The 17,417-nt window shown below is 45.3% G+C and overlaps 2 protein-coding genes across 3 annotated transcripts in view; one reads left to right on the top strand and one right to left on the bottom strand.

Moving 5' to 3' along the window:
- Window positions 1–718: 718 nt before the first annotated feature.
- Window positions 719–11,520, top strand: tgfb3 (transforming growth factor, beta 3). The gene is made up of 7 exons (XM_076748176.1): window positions 719–1,487; window positions 6,007–6,170; window positions 7,500–7,629; window positions 7,756–7,863; window positions 9,471–9,627; window positions 10,229–10,382; window positions 10,459–11,520. The coding sequence occupies exons 1-7, from the start codon at window positions 1,142–1,144 to the stop codon at window positions 10,615–10,617; spliced, it is 1,218 nt and encodes a 405-aa protein (XP_076604291.1). The 5' UTR covers window positions 719–1,141; the 3' UTR covers window positions 10,618–11,520.
- Window positions 11,521–11,549: 29 nt separating this feature from the next.
- ttll5 (tubulin tyrosine ligase-like family, member 5) overlaps window positions 11,550–17,417 on the bottom strand; it is a 43,809-nt gene continuing 37,941 nt past the window's right edge. For both annotated transcript variants that reach the window (XM_076748168.1, XM_076748169.1), the window contains 2 exons: window positions 16,032–16,114; window positions 11,550–13,330 (listed from right to left, as the gene is read on the bottom strand). In XM_076748168.1, coding sequence (XP_076604283.1) covers window positions 13,278–13,330; window positions 16,032–16,114 — 136 coding nt within the window. In that variant the 3' untranslated portion in view covers window positions 11,550–13,277. The remainder of the gene's footprint in view (window positions 13,331–16,031; window positions 16,115–17,417) is intronic.

The following is a 17,417-nucleotide window of genomic DNA, read 5'->3' as shown; positions in this document are numbered from 1 at the left end:
CTTAATTAAGTAAAGCCCCATCACATTATCTCATCTTGCAGTGGTCCGCCACAGTCAATAATATCCCTGACAAAGCCACAGTCTGAGAAAGGAGGCAGAAAAATTGGACCTGACGTTCCCCCTGACGTTCACTAGATGTCCCTGTTGCGCATGTTTTCTGTTACTGCGGTGGAGCTGAACGGTAGCAGCATCGAGCGGATCTCAGCAGCTGCCTTTGCTCCCTGTGCACCTTCGAGATCCCCTTTGTTAACTTTGGCCTTCCATCTGCGTTTGATTTTCCTCCAAAACTTTATTTTGGATGTGACCAGCACGTCCAAAGTCTTATACGTTATAAAAGTATACTCAGTGCCCCCAACCTCCTCCACCGCAGTCAAGCAAAGGTGACAGAAATGTATGAGCACACAGCAAAACATTTCTTTACTTCACTCTTATGCATAAAATAAAAGTGTGTTTGTCCTCTCCATCCGTAGAAAAGACAGAAAACAAAGATATCCCCTTGGCAAATCAGCGGGGTTCCTCTATTGCGAAATCACACATTGCCCAATATTACGCACGCCTTCTCATGTTTGATCGAAAAACAACCAATTTGAAGTCTAATTAAATGCACTTGAGAACAGGAGAGATCTTATTGTCCGAACAGAGGCTATAACTTGCTGCCCCTCCCTCGGAAACGTCACAGCTTGTGACTATAAAGTATGAGTGAAAGTGGCAAGCGCACGAGTGTGTTTGAGGCTGGACTGCGGGGAGATAGCAGAGAGGCGCACTGACTCCGTGAGCACAAGTGGATGGAAAGAGCCCAATGCAATGGAGAAACTGAGCCGCGGTGCAGAGATCGGTGCCCTGTAAACTCAGGAAGGAAAGAAGAGATGCTTGCATGAGACAAGGGGGAATGAAGAGTAGGATAAAGAGTTTAAATGAAGGGTTGAGATTATTTTCCATAATGGCACGGATTTGCTCCCACGCAAATGCGCATTTTGCAAAGATGACATAGCACTTGAGAAAATGGGAATCCTCCAGGAACAGAACTCACTCACGACCTGAATGAAAAGAGAAAAGGGATTCTATTCAAATCGGAATTTAGTTGTGTTTTGTCTTGTTTTACTTGGCAAGCCGCGGTTGTGAGTGAACGCAAGAGTGAAATATGAATCTGGGCAAAGCACTTCTGTTTTTCCTCCTCTCAAATTGTGTGACAATGACTTTGTCGCTATCCACTTGCACCACTGTGGACATCGACCACATAAAGAAAAAGAGAGTCGAGGCGGTCCGGGGACAGATTCTCAGTAAACTGCGGATGACCAGTCCGCCTCAAACAACAGGTCCAAGTCAAGTGCCGTTTCAGGTTCTGGCTCTTTATAACAGCACCAAGGAGCTCATTGAGGAGCTGGGGAGAGACAGGCAGCAGAGTTGTGGACAGGATAACACGGAGACTGAGTACTATGCCAAAGAGATTTACAAGTTCAACATGATCAGTGGTCCGCCAGAAAACAGTAAGTGTATTGTTTTTGATCATGATTGTTCAAGTGTTTCTTTTGCAGCTCCCCATACTCACCCAATAAACGACAAACCTTTTCTGTTGTAGACGTGGGTCATTAAAAATATATAGGGTGGAGTATTTATTTGTAATTGGCTTGATATCTTGTGTTGCCAGTGCGCCATGCAGCCAACGCTTATTACTGTAGAAGTAGCTCAAACTTGATCCAACTGCCTTTTTAAACTCACTTGTGCAAATCTATTTAAAAGTGTCACCTCGTGAAACTAAAAACGTACATCTGGCCTCGGTATAACGTTATTACAGGTGAGCTAACAGTGTCAAAAGCAGGTATCCAAGTTTTCCAGTTGGCGTTAAGTCCGCTCGCGTCCGTGCAGTTTTTACGCACAGACGCGCCTTCGAGCGGTGGAGCGGCGCGCAAAGGAGAGGGCAAAGTAAACAGTCTAATTGGAATGAGCACCATTCCTCATACATACCTCACACCAAAGCCATGGGAACTCCAGCCTAAGTCTGACACATTCCTAAGCAGGGAAAATTCTCAGGCAGTTAAGTCTAGTATTTATTGCCAACTCCAATACCTCATTTCCATTTTCTGGCTGTGAGTTTCCCAATATTTTTCATCCACTGTTACGACTCTCACTTCTATTTTCCTACTATTTCTTTCTAGTAGTGAGGAGCCGAGTAACTCTGTGTTATGATCTTATGATCTAATTCCCTTGTTCATCCATATTGGTATTTCCTGTATAAAGTATGGTCCATTGATCGTTCCAGAAATCAGAAACAGAAGCTCTCTGAGCGCTAGATTCTCCAGAGAAAGTCAGTTTTAAGTGGAAGTGTTGGATTCGTGCCTGTTCACGGGTCAGAGGCCGGTTAGTGCATGGTGTTACCATTTTGAAATCAACAGGTGTTTATTCTGTGCTGTGACACTAAGCAGAGCCTCTACTGGTTCCAGCATTAGCCCTGAATCAAATCCATTTCACAGGTCCCATAAAGTGCTTCTGACACTCAAAATACACAGCTCAGGGTTTATCCACTGGTCAGAGGTAGCCAGAGCTCCCAAAACAAACAGAGGTCTAAGGAGTGGGATCAGTGATGGCCAGGTGCCCAGGACACATCACGCTGGTCTCATACTGTAGGCCATACTGTACGTGATAATACAAGACATGAACTTGACTTACTACTGGCAGCACTTTCTGCACTAAACAGCTTACCCAAGGAGGCTTTTACTGCAATTAACAGAAGGTGCCAACATACATTAATTAGCACTTTTCTAACCCTTTCCATTATGTAATTCTAAACAGAGCAGGGTATGTTGCAGTATGGAGGAACATAATGTCTGTCACCTTGATCATTTTGCAGTGTAGTTCATTTTCATTCCTGCTGGATATAATGAGTTTTACATTCACCGGTTCTGGAAGGTGGGAGTGTTTGGGACGATGGTCAAGTTTTGCTTTTTTCATGCCCAGTTAAAAAGTTAAACAGAAACTTTTCTCTCATACTTGAATGCGCCACTTGCTCCAGACTGCTTTGCTAGACATTACTACAAATGCAAATCAAGGCCTTCGCCATTCATGACTGAGACTGGGCAGCGATAGATCTTCCTCTTCTGGTGCATTGGAAGGTCAGCGTGGCTAATTATATCATCATAAAGCAAATACTGTTGAAGAAAGAAGGTAAAGACATAATTAAACTGGATGGATGACCTTTGGCACAATGACATTTTAAGAATCTACTGATGCTTAAATTAGCAAGACTTCACACTGAAGCATGCAGTTTCAGTACAATTTCAAGCCAATCATTGACTCAGTGTTGGATCAGCAAGAGCTGAGGACCAGCGCTGAGGACAGCAGGGTATCTGATATGCAGGATAGTAGAAAGATGATGTCATCTGAACAAACAGAGACAGAGGTCTCTGGCCCATTCCCAAAGAAACAGCATCTCTCCCACCTCAACTCCCACTCCTTTACCATTTTTGCTTCCTCATCCTTAATCAGGTGGAAAAAAAAGTTGTTTTTCTTGAGAACAGAGCGGCACCACATTATCTCATCTGCTGTAGTGAGCCGCCACAGTAAATGTCTGCCACAGCAGGAAGTAGAGAAATGAGACTCTTCTCTGGTGCAAAGCTGCATTTGAAATCTGTAGTATTTAAACGAAAATATGTGGGTTATGGGTAAGTGCAAATGAAAGCACTGTGCCATTTAACTAGACAATAGAGCACTCTAACTACTGCATTTCCAAAGAAATGTCTGTTGTCCTTTGTGAGACCCAGACACCTCAGCAGCTGGCTAGCACCTGCTGCCTTATGCTTCCTATTTCCTTTGTTTACCTCTGCAAAGCTCTGGAGAGACTGACATCACGGACAATCCTCCGGGCAAAAGGGCAAAGAGAGGTGATCCGTGGGAGTCTTCATCAAGGAGTTTGTGTGTCATGAGAGGATCCCAGACACAGGAGGGTGAACGGGTGTCAGGGTGCGAGGCGTGGCAGATAGCATCTGGGAGAGGCACTTTATGCAAAGCAGAGCTATTCAAGACGCCTGTCCTCAGGCCTTCCTGCACAACTTTACCTCTAAAGCCCTCATTTAAAGCCCAGCTATGTTCAAATTAAGTGTTAATATGAGAATGAGATCAACTGGGCATCATTTTGTTACCCAGGCTTTTATACGTGACTATAAATACACTTTTGCAAGGTGTTAATGAGAATGTCATGCAGTAAAACTACCTTCTCCAATTAGAATCTGATCTAAGTAATGTGTAATTTAACTAAATCAGTAGTCAGTAGTAATCGAATTTGTTTACTTGCATAATGTTTAATATATATACTATTTAACACCAAAAACTCTGAAGCCTTCATTTCTGAGTGGATTTATCAGTAGAAATAATACCCAGGAGAAGCTTATTGGCTTTATTGACTGTGCTGCCTCAAACAGTTTGCAGGTCAAACTTATGTCAGCATGCTGACAGTCTTCAGAGCTATGATCTAAAAATGGTGGGGGTCAGAAAATTGGTGAATGTATTTCATTTTAATTATGCAAGCTATACCCTCCACTTACCAACATGGAACAAATTACCTTTCAGACCCTTGGCAAAAATAAGCCATAATGTGAAATCCACCTAAAACCATTGCAATGGGAAAAATGAGGTCATCCAAAAGGAAACCAAAGACTTGATTAGAATTTCAAATCTCCCCTCGAAGTGGGGCTTTCCACCTTCTGTGGGGGAGGCAGAGGGGGGAGGAGGACGGAGCAGTGAGTGAGGGGAGGAAAAGGCTACTGAGGTTTCCTCCTTATAGATTGTGTGGAAACACTGGACAGATATCTGGCTGGGGATGAATGCTGAAAAGGTCACCTATAAATAGGGAAAGTTGAAAAAAAAACTTTGTGGAAATATCAGATAATGACTGGGAGGACACTGAAATAGGATTATGGGTCAAATGAAGTACAGATACTCGGAGATGTGCAAGTTCCTTTTGCATGACACAGAAACGACTGAACTTCTGAGTTTCCATTTGTCCTGAAACAGCTCGAGGTGCAAATCAGCTAAAGGTGCAGTGCCCCTTTCAACCACCAACAAATCTGAGGCTTGGTAATAAAGCTTAAGCTTTGGGTAATAAATTAGCCATGGCTTGGCTGTAAATGACTGTTTCCACTTGGCCTGTAAAAAGTTTGCTATGTGCTTGTTTTGCTCAACACTGCATGTGCTTGGCCTGTTAAATTAATAAACTGTTCAATGGTACTATGGTATAAAAAGGGGGGAAGGCTTCAGTACAACAGGAAGCTTTTCAGATAGAATCACAATGTGGCCATTTATTTAGCTGATTCTGCTAAAGGTCAGTGCACTTTCACACACACACACACACAAAATGTATACAGCAAGCTATTGCCTGTGGAGCATGTGCTTCATGGTCTTACTGTCACGATGGAGTCGCCCTCCTCGTTGGTTTCTCAGGTATTGTTCTGCTGCAGCACGTGAGCCCACATGTTCCTCTCGGTTCCAAGGAATACTTGGCTGCCGTCCGAGCCCTCGGAGCACCTGTTGGGCTGCAGAGCCGGTGGGCGGAGGAGCACGCCACCGTCCCTCTGCAGCCTGCTCCACCACCACACATGGGACATTTGGTTTTCATTTCATGACTTCAACTTGTTGCTAACTCGGACCGCACAAAGCATAAGCAGATGGTTCGTGGTAATGGCCCATGTCTCTCTGGAATGGACTAGAAACAGTAAAAGAAAAAAAAAAATGGAAGGTTTGTTTTTATCTGTAAATTATCTAAACTTGTAGAGGGAAATCCACTGCAAAAAGCTTATCAATAATCAGAAGGTAAACATGTCCACCCCTGTAAGGATGTCAGTGGAAAACAGGCTTTGATAACATGTACACAATGAGGTAACAGATGGACAAGAGCTTAAAGGGATTCTGACAAAAGAAACAATGAGAGTTCAAATCTGATCTCTCTCTTTTTTTTTTTTTTTTTTTGGAGATGTTTAATAGCATCCTCTGTCATCATTTCCATCTTGCCTGCAGATGACCTCCCCTACTGTCCTAAGGGTATCACCTCCAAGGTATTCCGCTTCAACGTCTCCACCATGGAGAAGAACTCCACCAACTTGTTCCGCGCCGAGTTCCGAGCCCTGCGGATCAACAACCCCAGCGCCAAGAGAAACGAGCAGAGGATTGAGCTCTACCAGGTGTGTGAACTGACCGTTCGTTTCCACTGTTAGCGCAGCGCAGGGGGGCAATGTGCTCTGTTTCTCTCAGAAGGCCTGTGTAGGTCAGCGAGAAAGATGAAAACATTTATATTAGGGTGTCCAACTCCCTCTCTCCTCTTTTCATGCGCTGATCATTATTCCATGTGCTTACAGTCAAATGGATTCTACATTAAGGCAAATTTAAGAGCTTGCACAGCCGTCTTTGAGAAACCCTAGATTACCATTCGGCAGTTTCTCCTTTCTTAGCTGTCAATCTCAAAGCAGTTGTCCATCCTTGTTAGATCAAGTGAGGTGTTGTGCTTTCAACGGTGGGTTTATAGCTCCCCACCTGCATTTGTGTGTTTATGGGCATTTTTTAGTGAAGTTTGTGGAACTGTTAGATGTCTGTGTGTGTGTGGGGTGGCAAGGATGGATTTTTTTTTTTTTCGGTTTCCTCATTAATCTCCCGTGAGAGACTAGGAGTAATGATCAGGTTCCAACATTTCCTGCCAGGGAGACAAGCGTCTCCGGACTGCATACCGCCTCTGAGGCAAGGCTCTGGCCAGAGCTGAATACAGCCTGTCAGGCCCTCAGATTGTTTCCAGGGGCCTAGGAGGAGATAGAGGCAGGGTCACCCACCAGGGGAGTAAATGGAGCTGCTCGCCCGCCCCCACACTTTTCAGGCTGGAGCTGATTGGCAGAGGGCTGACGCTGGCAGTCTTGTGGCCCCTCGTTCCCAAAGGAAGACAGATTAGATCCTGACAATGTTCAGGAACCTGGTTATCCATAGCACTGCTGTGGGGCTAAGTGCTCATACCCACCACCCAAACACACACATTTCTCACTCCAGATAAACACCTTTGTTCAGAGAGGTGCTGATGGAGATAGGAATGTCTGACCCACACCGGTGCGTTTTCCTCCACTTGTATATCTGGGGCCTCGACGTGATTACGCAGTTAGGGCATGAGTGCCTGCAGAGATACCTGCAACCCTGCTTTTCTCTCTGAACTGCCTGACACTGCATCTGGGAGCCCGGCTAAAGTCAAAGTTTGAACTGCTGATGTGAAGGACAGCCAGGTTCTCATTGGCAGGAGGGTAACACGCAGGCATTAACTTGCAAAATGGGGATATCAACACAGGGAGTCACTTTTTCCATGAGGAGTAGACATTTGGCCCAAGGCATCCTGGAGAGTTTGGCTCAGACAGACAGCTCTGGTTCTGTGTGTGTGTGTGTGTGTGTGTGTGTGTGTGTGTGTGTGTGTGTGTGTGTGTGTGTGTGTAAAAGAAAGAGTTTGTGCAGCTGGGTCACATTTTCATCTTTCCTCGCAGATCCTCCAGAAAGACGACCCCAAAGCCAAACAGCGCTACATTGGGGGCAAGAACGTCCTGACCAAGGGAACGTCTGAGTGGGTCTCCTTTGATGTGACAGAGACAGTGAGGGAGTGGCTGATGTACCGACGTGAGTGAGACACCTCAGTCATTACACATCCCGCCAAAGAGCACCGGTTCATGTGAAACCAAGGATAAGGCCCTCAGGGAAAGATGTCAGCCCCTTACAATCCCTCTGCTCTTGTTTCCCCCTCAGAGACCAATCTTGGCCTGGAGATCAGCGTGCATTGTCCCTGCCACACTTTCAGGCCTAATGGTGACATCATCGAGAACGCCAATGAGGTGCTGGAGGTCAAGTTCAAAGGTGAGACTGCGTTTAATGCCTCAGTGATGTGAGGCCAGCCTTGTTATGAGCCTGCCTCACTCCTTTAAAATGTTTTTATAACAACATGTCATGAAGGTGTTGAACACGATGTTGATGAACTGACAACCGACCAGACACATTTATGTAATCCTACCCCTTCTTTAAACATCTTGCACATCTCTGTCCGAGATTAATCAAATGTTTACTGTTTCATTGCCTCTCGTAAAATTGGGGAATCAATAATGCCAGCGTCTTCAAGAATTCTTTACTAAATTTGCCCCGTCTGAAGAGCAAATCTGGGCCGCAATCTCGCCTGTTGCACAGGTTTCCAGCATTTTTCGTGTCGTTGTGTCTCTATGGACAGACTGTGGTCGCCAAGTCTGTGTTTGTCTCCGCTTTTGATGTCTCCCAGAGAAAAGATACTCTGCCAGCTTGTATTCATGATCACGAGCCAGATAACGTTTGTTTCATTTCTGTTTGATTTGTCTAATGTTCCAGATAGGCATCTCGTGTTTGTTGAAAAATTTGGTTTATTCTGATTAGCGCTATTGAGGCTGTGCTGTTTTTAGGATGATTTGCATTAGTGGGTCTCTGGCTGAGCATAAACTGTTATACAAGGAGTTTGTTTTTGGTTCCAGTGTTAGTTTGTAGTGCTTGTTTCAGATGTTTCCAAAATTTCAGACCTATTTTTGGATTATTACTGATTATTGAAGTATATTATCAGTGGATATCCAGTGATTGGTGTTCTCTTAATGTTAAACATGGTCCAATAAACTCTTTACACAGGACCTCTGTAGGGCGCCACATCTGGTGTTGCCATGTTGGCAGCAGGGGCTCTACACTTAACTCTACAAGTGGAAGAGGATTTGATGAAAGTCCAAATATTTCAAATTAAACTCTAAGCTGCATGTTTTTTCTTCACTGTCAAATGAAAGATATCTGAGTCATTGATTTTGTCTCTTAGTCACTCGTCGTGCATGTTCCAATGCAAAGCTTCCTGGGATGATGAGGATCTCACTCATAGTACGCTCCTTATTAAAAGCTGCTTTTAATCCAGTCGTTAACATGTTCGTCCAGCAGCAATACCTACTGAGGCCTTTTCAGTAAGATAATGGGTTTCCTTTCTAAGAGGAAGACAGAGACATAGAGCATGGGAATACAATTGATCTGGTATCTCACTTAGTTCTGGGGCCCCCGGGCCCTCGGCCCTGGGAACACTCCTGACTGGCTTGGCCACAAGGAATGTGCTGCCACGGCGCTCAGACGCTTGGCCCTGAATTAAAGAGAGGCGTACATATCTCTCCTGAGATATCCACTGCTTTAACTATCAGGGGCAGATTGGATGAGCAGACGTGGGCCCAGGGGGGAGAACGGGGAAAAGGAGGAAGTTAGGGACTAACGTTGAATAAGGATGAAACGTGAGCCAGAACTGAGTGAAGCCCTGCCTGGATATTACAGTATCCTTCTGTTAAAGTTACAGTTGACTACAGTGATCGGAGTGAAGTCAGCTCCTGAAGCATGGACGTCTTTACAACTCGAAACAAATCCTCCGAATTTTCATGCAGTTTTTCTCTGTATCGTCCGGACTAACTGACCCTCTCCTGCAGGTATGGAAGCGGACTATGATGATCTGAGCCGTGCGAAAAAACAAAAGGAGCAGCCCTACCCCCACCTCATCCTCATGATGCTCCCTTCCCACAGGCTGGATGCCCAATCCTCCTCCCGCAGGCGCAAGCGGGCACTTGACACCAATTACTGCTTCAAGTAAGGCACATTTCCCCGTCCTGGAAAATGCACTGCTTGGACTATTGTTCATTGTTTTTAACTTTGGAAAATAATTTCTATGGCTGCACCTGCTCAGTCTGGGAGATTTGAACACTAAGCTAGTTAATATATTGCAAATAAAAAATGCCTGTGATTACTGCCTCGCAGGCAGGGCGGTGTGTTATTGTGAAGAAGTACACCAGCCAACATGAAATGGAAATATCAGCTGTCTCAGATAGCAGCGAAGAAGAGTACATGGGCACAGAAATCACAGGATAAGCTTGTTAATCACCCAGACGAGCATGACAGAGGTATTAGCTGATACAAGTCCGGATCTGTCTCAGTACTAGCAAACGCTACCTCCTCTTACACGCTGTCTCGTCAGCTCTGGATTTCCTCTGTCAGGCTGACAGACAACAGCAAAGACACCTGGGCTGACTCCAAGAGGGAAAATAAGGGCACACCTAAAAGTGGAATTTCTAAACCTCTCTCTCATCTCGGGCTGCAAGGCCATAGGGAGGAAAATGTATACAACTATTAAAAATGGTGTGTTATGTGTGAAATGAAGTGTGTAATCCTGTCTGTCCTCTCTTGTCTGCAGCAATTATGAGGAGAACTGCTGTGTGCGACCACTATATATTAACTTCCGGCAGGATCTGGGCTGGAGGTGGATCCATCAGCCTGAAGGGTACTATGCTAACTTCTGCTCTGGTCCCTGTCCTTACCTACGCAGTGCAGACACCACCCACAGCTCGGTGAGTGCCACAGCACATTAAACTCACAAATCTGTTCGGGAAACGAGATCACTGATCACCTTCTGCTCTTCCACAGCTGCTAAGCCTGTACAACACCTTGAACCCCGAAGCGTCAGCCTCACCCTGCTGTGTTCCTCAGGACTTGGAGCCCCTCACCATCCTCTACTACGTGGGTCGCTCCCCTAAAGTCGAGCAGCTCTCCAACATGGTGGTCAAGTCCTGCAAGTGCAGCTAGGCTTCCGGGCCCAGCGAGAGACGTGGGACGTGACGGCTCCCAGCACTACTCAGGAGCGGGTATGAAGGGTTAGAGGGTGAGGGCGCGGTACAGTTTGCCCTCCGCGGGCGCCTCCAACCCCTGCTTCAGCCTTGCCCGAGCTCTCTCTTGAAAATCAAAGATCCAGTCCGCCGCTCTCCTCTAAAATCATTGGCAGCATTTATTCAGAAGACTTGTCAAACACCACTTTGCTAACGCTCTCAAACCCGTCAGACCTCTTCTGCGACCGCCTTGTTTCTCGTGTTTTGCTTTCATATTCCAGCATTTTGAAGAGCCTGTACCTCAGTGTTACATAACGTTGGTATTCAGAGCCCAATGAGGGAGGAACAGAACAATAACTGTCCTGCAATGACCACTGCATTCTTAAAGACATTAAATAACTGCAGTCAAAAAGAGAAAAAGACGGGGAATGCAGTCTGAACTCAGCATTGTATGAATACGTCGAAGAGGGTGAAGCAAAAGTAATTGTTTGTCGAGAGCAAACACCCCCCCACCCCCCCACCCCCTCCCGGCCCTGACACACAGGACACCTTCAAACGTCCGAGCTGGAAACCGTCGCTGTGCACGCCACAGCTCCCTACACTGTTTGTTTAGGATTCAATGCTGTTGAATAAAAATGACCTTAGGAAAAAAAGAAAACATGCTGGAAAACCAACCTTTATTTCAAAGTCGTATTTCCATGGTTATGTTTACCTCTGTAATACAACAGGATGGTGATTCCAGGGATCGTTTTTTTTTTTCGTTTGTTTGTTTTAAAGTGAAGCCTTTCTGTTGTATGAGACGATGTATGTCACTAAGTGAACACTTAACTAGATCACGAACTGTAAATGTTTTTCTTATTACTCTTGGAAACATCTTTTTTTTTTAATTAAAAAAGGACAGACGGATAGAATACGTTTCATTTTTTCTGTTTGCAGGTATTTCAGAGCACTTTATTTTAAAGGGTAACAGGGATAAGTTACATGACCAAGATCCAATGGAAGAAATCCAGTGATTGACCAGTCCAGTGTACGGCATGTGTGGCTTACAATTACATTACTGATATGATTAGCATGTTTGAATGTTTTCTAGGTATTCATTTCAGTGTTGTTTGGTACAGACTGCCTCGATGATTCCAATACACATCACATTTTCATGCATGTGTGTTGTAAGCCATCAGCAACAAAAGACATTCAATGACTGACTGTAAACAACTTTGTACCACCACAGGAGAATATGCACATTGATTTGGATTCCACCTTTGGATTCGTGTAACACAGCATGCACTGGCTTTAACAGCAGTAAATGCACAACATGAAGTTCAACATCAGTCACTGGGAAGAAAAAAAAAATACCAGTGTATTAAAAACCTGTTGTACTGCATTGAAAACTACAATCTGTGCAAAATCACTCTGATGACAGGCATCAGTCAATATGACAAAGACATGCGTGAAATTCAAGTATTTCTGACAGACATCATAAACATATGCTCAATCTCTTGATATATAACAGATATATTTTCTATTACCACACCCTGAGTGAACTCACCATATGGTCCCAAGCAGTGCAGTATCCGCGAGGATACTGGTCTGCTGGTGCAGCATTAACCTTCAGTGTAGGCAAGGCTGTGCATAATTCCTCTTTATGCTCTGAGCTACAGAAACGGCCAAAAAGACCTTCTGGTAGATAGATGTACAGTAAATAAATACTGATGCAATAACAATAATTTACTTAATATCAATATTAAACTTGGTCCATCCAAGGAAAACAACATCAACATCTCAACAGTTTACAGGAACAATCACAAGCCAACTTGTTTCTTGATAGAAAACTTCCCGGCATCACAGTTCTTGTAAACAGGGAACAAGGCAGCAACCCAACGAACTTCAGCTCTAACAATCCAAGTTTCCTTTTTTAAGCCTGTGAGCAAGAGATGCTATACTGAAACCGAGGGCCGAGTGTGATTTGGCAGAAATTTGGCTTCCAACAAGGACCGGGAGTTGGAGTGTCTAACGCCAGAAGCCACGCATGAAAGGAACTTCTCTGCATGCAACCAAGATGAGAAGCTGCTCTGGCAACCTCTACAATACTTTTATGAGCGAAACCCCCATCTCACCTGTTTGTATAATGCTGGAGGAAGAAAAAATCTCCATGAATGGCTGGCGGGGCACATGCCATTCATGCATGAGTAAAGAATAAATTGTTGAATCCCGCATGTAAGATACCACTAGGGCTTGAAGAACCATCTGCTGAAAGCTATCCGTCAGTGAAATCTTTCTGTGGCATCAGTAGCATGGAGAGAATGAGGGCGGACAACTGTTGGTATATGGACCGAGTGTAGCCAAGGGGGATGAGGGGAAGGGGGAAAGGGGGCAGGGGGCCGAAAAGGCCAACTGATGTTGAGCTGCGCAACAAAATCCCAACCTGCGTCAAAGCTGGGCATTCCTGGCCTTGCAGACCATCCTCTCGCATGTCTGTGGCTGAATCACAGCGAGGTTAATAGGGCCCTGTTCGATGTCTGGCATGCTTTCATGTGCTGCTGTTGTCCTTTCCCAGAATACACCTCTGTGAGGATGTAGTTACATGCAGAGACACCTGTCAGGCCAACAGAGGGGCAGGACGTGCCTCTGGTCGCCTTCGTGTCATCTGTGACCGGGCTCCTGGCCCTGGAACAGCTTGTGGTACACAGAAAGACCTGGGAAGCAACAGATGAAAAGCAGCATTAGTAAAAAGAGGTGGAAGGGCAGCTTCAAAAGAGTACACTAAAACCCTCCCGGTGAACGTTTTGTTGATCTTTTTAATCATTCATGGTCAAGGTGGTTCCCAGCGGATCCTCTCAGTCACCTCAGCGCCCCGCCCTTTGTCCGGCTGTCCCCCTCATCCTCAGACCCCTAACTCCTCGTCCTCTCGGCTGGCCCGCTGCCAGCCATCCCAACAGAAAAGGTATTCCAAGTACAGTTAGAGCTGCCGTGTTTGTGCTCCCAAACAGTATTCCCTTTCATTCCCTCTCTGCACACACTGTTTATTTTGGTGCTCCTTTACACCATGGGGCCTGACTGAGCCGGAGAAGGAAAACATCTCCCTGACTTCCAATCCGATGACATGACCGCTGGAAGCAGCTTCCTCGAGCTCAGCGAAAGAAAGATAAAGCGGACAATATTACACTCCAAATGACACTTAGTACTGAAAATGACAGAGGAAATGATGTCAACGCTCTGTTCAATGGCAAATTAACCCCAAAAATCTAACAAGTGGAATGGAATAACAGCATGGGCAGGATCTTTGCATCTTACACGTCAAACACAAAAGACAGTGAAATAATGCAGTGCTTCTACTCGTAACTTACTGAGTTCTATACATTGTTGAAGGCGAGTGAGAAAAGTGTGTATCAGTGACTGCTTTGAATCAAACATCCAATAACTTGCATAATACATCTGAAAGGGGGATGACAGCCAAGAACTACCTTCCTTTCCCTACAAGGCACCACACAGTCTTATTTTGAGAGAGAGAGGGCCGTAGCCATCCGTCCTGACATGATCAGACTCCCATTAAAGAGGCACAAGTGCAGCATTCATTTCCTCCTCAAACTGAAAGCAATAAATCTCCTCAGTCACCAGCTGTGGAGCCCTGAGAACTTCAAGGGAAGCACTGTAAAACACATGTGGTCGATATAATGTAGGTTTGTAAGCTTTGATAGGTCCTCATCAAAAACCCTCCCCTCATCTCACGTCAAATGTGAACACAGAAGAAGTAAGGAAGGAAAGGGAGGGGGGCGAGCGAGCAGGAAAGGTTTTTGGGGGATAAAGGGGGGAGCTGTACGAGCAAAGAGAGGAAGAGATTAAGAGAGCGCACAAGAGAGAGATAAAGGGAGGGTGTGATTAATGACGGCTGACAGCTGATCATAGAGAATGCTCTCCATTTGGACCCTGCTCTAACTCCCTGTCAGAGTCAATCAGGGGAACTCAGTCATCTCACTGCAAAGGTACACTGGGCAGGCAGAAAGACCTGACGCACTCCTAAGCTCCACAAAGGCTGTGCCCCTTCTAATAACACCCTCCTCCCTCCAAAACACCACACCGAGTCTCTGTTCAACTCCCAGTCCCGTACACGCTTGAACCAGCCTTGCTTACTGGTTTTGGTGCTGGGATTTTTTGGGTCAGCCTTTTTTTTTTTTTTTTTTTTTTTTCAACAGTGAAGCATCTCCCCCACCCTTTGCGCCCTGGACGACGGAAAAAATGCATTCATGAAATTCAGAAGTTTCTCCCAACGGATCTAGTTACAGTAATTGATGAGTTTATAAGATGTTTGTTAACCTAAGCCAGCTTTCATAGTTTGGGGGGAAGAGGGAGAAAGAAAAGAAATGTTCTGGTCACACACACACACACACACACACACACTCATTTTGTGTGTGTGTGTGTGTGTGTGTCTGGGTGGTGCACAGCTACTGTGTTTTTCCGACATGCTGATCTCTGGGACGGCTCGGCTGTGACACTCACGTGATGTGGCAAATGGTATGATTCGCTCATGCCAATGTATAGTAGGTCTGTGGAAAAAGCCCTTGATCAGGCAAACATGTGTGCATCAGCGCAAACTGCTTAATATCACTGTTACTGCAATAAGCTCAACACTTCACTCAGGATGGAAAGAGTTGTGGAAATAGGGCAGGATGACAGGGCACACACGTGAGTGCACGCATCCACAATTGCAGTGCACTGCCCAAAATAAACTCAGCAGAGACCGAGCTGCATTTTTCATCCTCTTCGTGTGATTTCTGGGGTACGACCGGACAGCCCCTTTGGCTGATGGACAGTAATTACGACTGCGTAGGAATGACCAACAGATGGGAATGTCCGAACTGTTCCCATCACTGGATCTCATTACAGAAGAAAGATGTCATCACTGTTATGCCTCTTTATCCTTCAGCAGTAATCTGACCTCTAGTCTTGGACACATACAGACAATATGATCAAACAGCAAACTACCACGCTGGAACGGTTGTTTATGCCCATTCAAATCTGGCTGCTTGAGCTCCACTTGGCGTTAACTCTAAAGAGGATCAAGTCATTGTAATATAATAACTGGTGAAACCTCCCCTGCACTCTGCAGTGTAATTTAAGTTTGTACTTTATTTATTATTATGACAATGTAGTTATCTTTTACAGTGTGCAAAATACATTTACACATCCTGTACGCCACTGAGCGAGCAGGGGCTGGCTATTAATATCTAGTGGTGTTTATCAGTCGTCCATGGGGAATGTCCACTATGCCTGGCTGTAATCACTGACACTGGCACAGAGAGGGCATAACCCCGCACCCCCTCCCCGTGGACAACCGCACTAACAGGCCAAGTTACAACATGGTAATAAGCTTGTGTAGAACTGCAGCATCAGACCCACCTGTTTTACCACAGATGGCTTCGTAGACCGGATGCTGGCCGCTGGACACATTGCCACTGGCTGAGCTCTCTGCGGAGGTCTGCCTGTTAATCAGACACAAGAGAAGGGTCAGTGAAGGCTGGGGATGGACACCGAAATTCAGTTCCACATTAGAACCAAATCCAAAACGCCAAGAATCGCGTAGCCATAAAACAATCTGAATGTCAGTTCTGCTCATCTGTTCTCAAAAGCATTAACTCTTTATTATTGCAAACAAGGGCCACGTATCTGCCAGGACCTGTCTACATCCTGCATCAACGCAACAGCGGTTTGTTAAGGTATGAGCATGTACGGCTAACATTACAGCAGTGTGAGAGACGGATCGCGGTGAACCCTCAAAAGTGTGGCGTGGCTTTCTGAAAGAATACGACAAGGAAAAGTGCAATGCATGCGGGAGGCTAATCAGCTGTAACTCAGGTTGTGCATCAAATGAAATGTGGCCAAACGTTTCAGGCACAGCGTCAATCTAAACTGATGTTTGATATTCTGCAGTCTCCTCGCCAAAGACGAGTGTGTCAGAAGCTCTTCAGCAACAACTGGCGGTCTGTGCTCCTGTGAAAACGTCGGTGGTGAGGTTGAATATTTTTTTTAATAGCAGGGTTGATTTGGAAACTGTGCTGACTCTGTCGCATTTTGTATGGCCTCAGCTACTGTTTCATGCTGTCTCCCACTGTGGTCTTGGTAGCGTAAGCAGCATATTTGCTGTACTGCTGCTGTGTTTTCTGTGCAGTATCGGCATAGGCTCGTTTTTCTTGCTCCGCTTACTGCTGAATATTTAAACATGTTTTGTGTGCTTATGTGTCTGTGCGTGAGGCATCTTCTGACAGCAGAAAAGTGGTCAATTTCAAATAGTCTCCTTGTATGTGCAGCCGGTGGAGGCTAGTGGGGGTTAAGTGTTTACTGAGTGCCGTCATGAGCTTTTCTAACAAGAAGGGGGCAAATTCCTGCTCCTTGTCCTGGGTGATGTGATTTTCACATTGCCAAGATTATTGCGGTGATTGCTGACTATGTGGACCTGGGGGCAATGGCTACAAACAGAAAAGGTGTTTACACATAGTCTTTCTTAAAGGGTGAATAGTCAGCACCGTACTTCATGCTTTATATATTCATCTAAAAGGGCTTCATACAGAGGTCTGGAGATCATAGACAAGAAATCACACAGCCTTTTTCACATAATCAGACAGCAAATACAGCAAAGCATTATAAGAGCCGGTGAGGCGTAGAACAGGAGCAGACACGTCTGTAACCTTATACATTAAATCTGTTAAGCATTTTTTAGGGGGAACAATAAATAAAGCTTAGCTGGCATTAACCTCTCGCCCCATAACAGCAGCTTGCCAAAGGAGC

This window comes from Chaetodon auriga, chromosome 14 (assembly GCF_051107435.1).
Source record: "Chaetodon auriga isolate fChaAug3 chromosome 14, fChaAug3.hap1, whole genome shotgun sequence".
NCBI lineage: Eukaryota > Metazoa > Chordata > Actinopteri > Chaetodontiformes > Chaetodontidae > Chaetodon > Chaetodon auriga.
The sequence above is the reverse complement of the archived record's forward strand: the minus strand, read 5'-3'. Positions and strand labels throughout refer to the sequence as shown.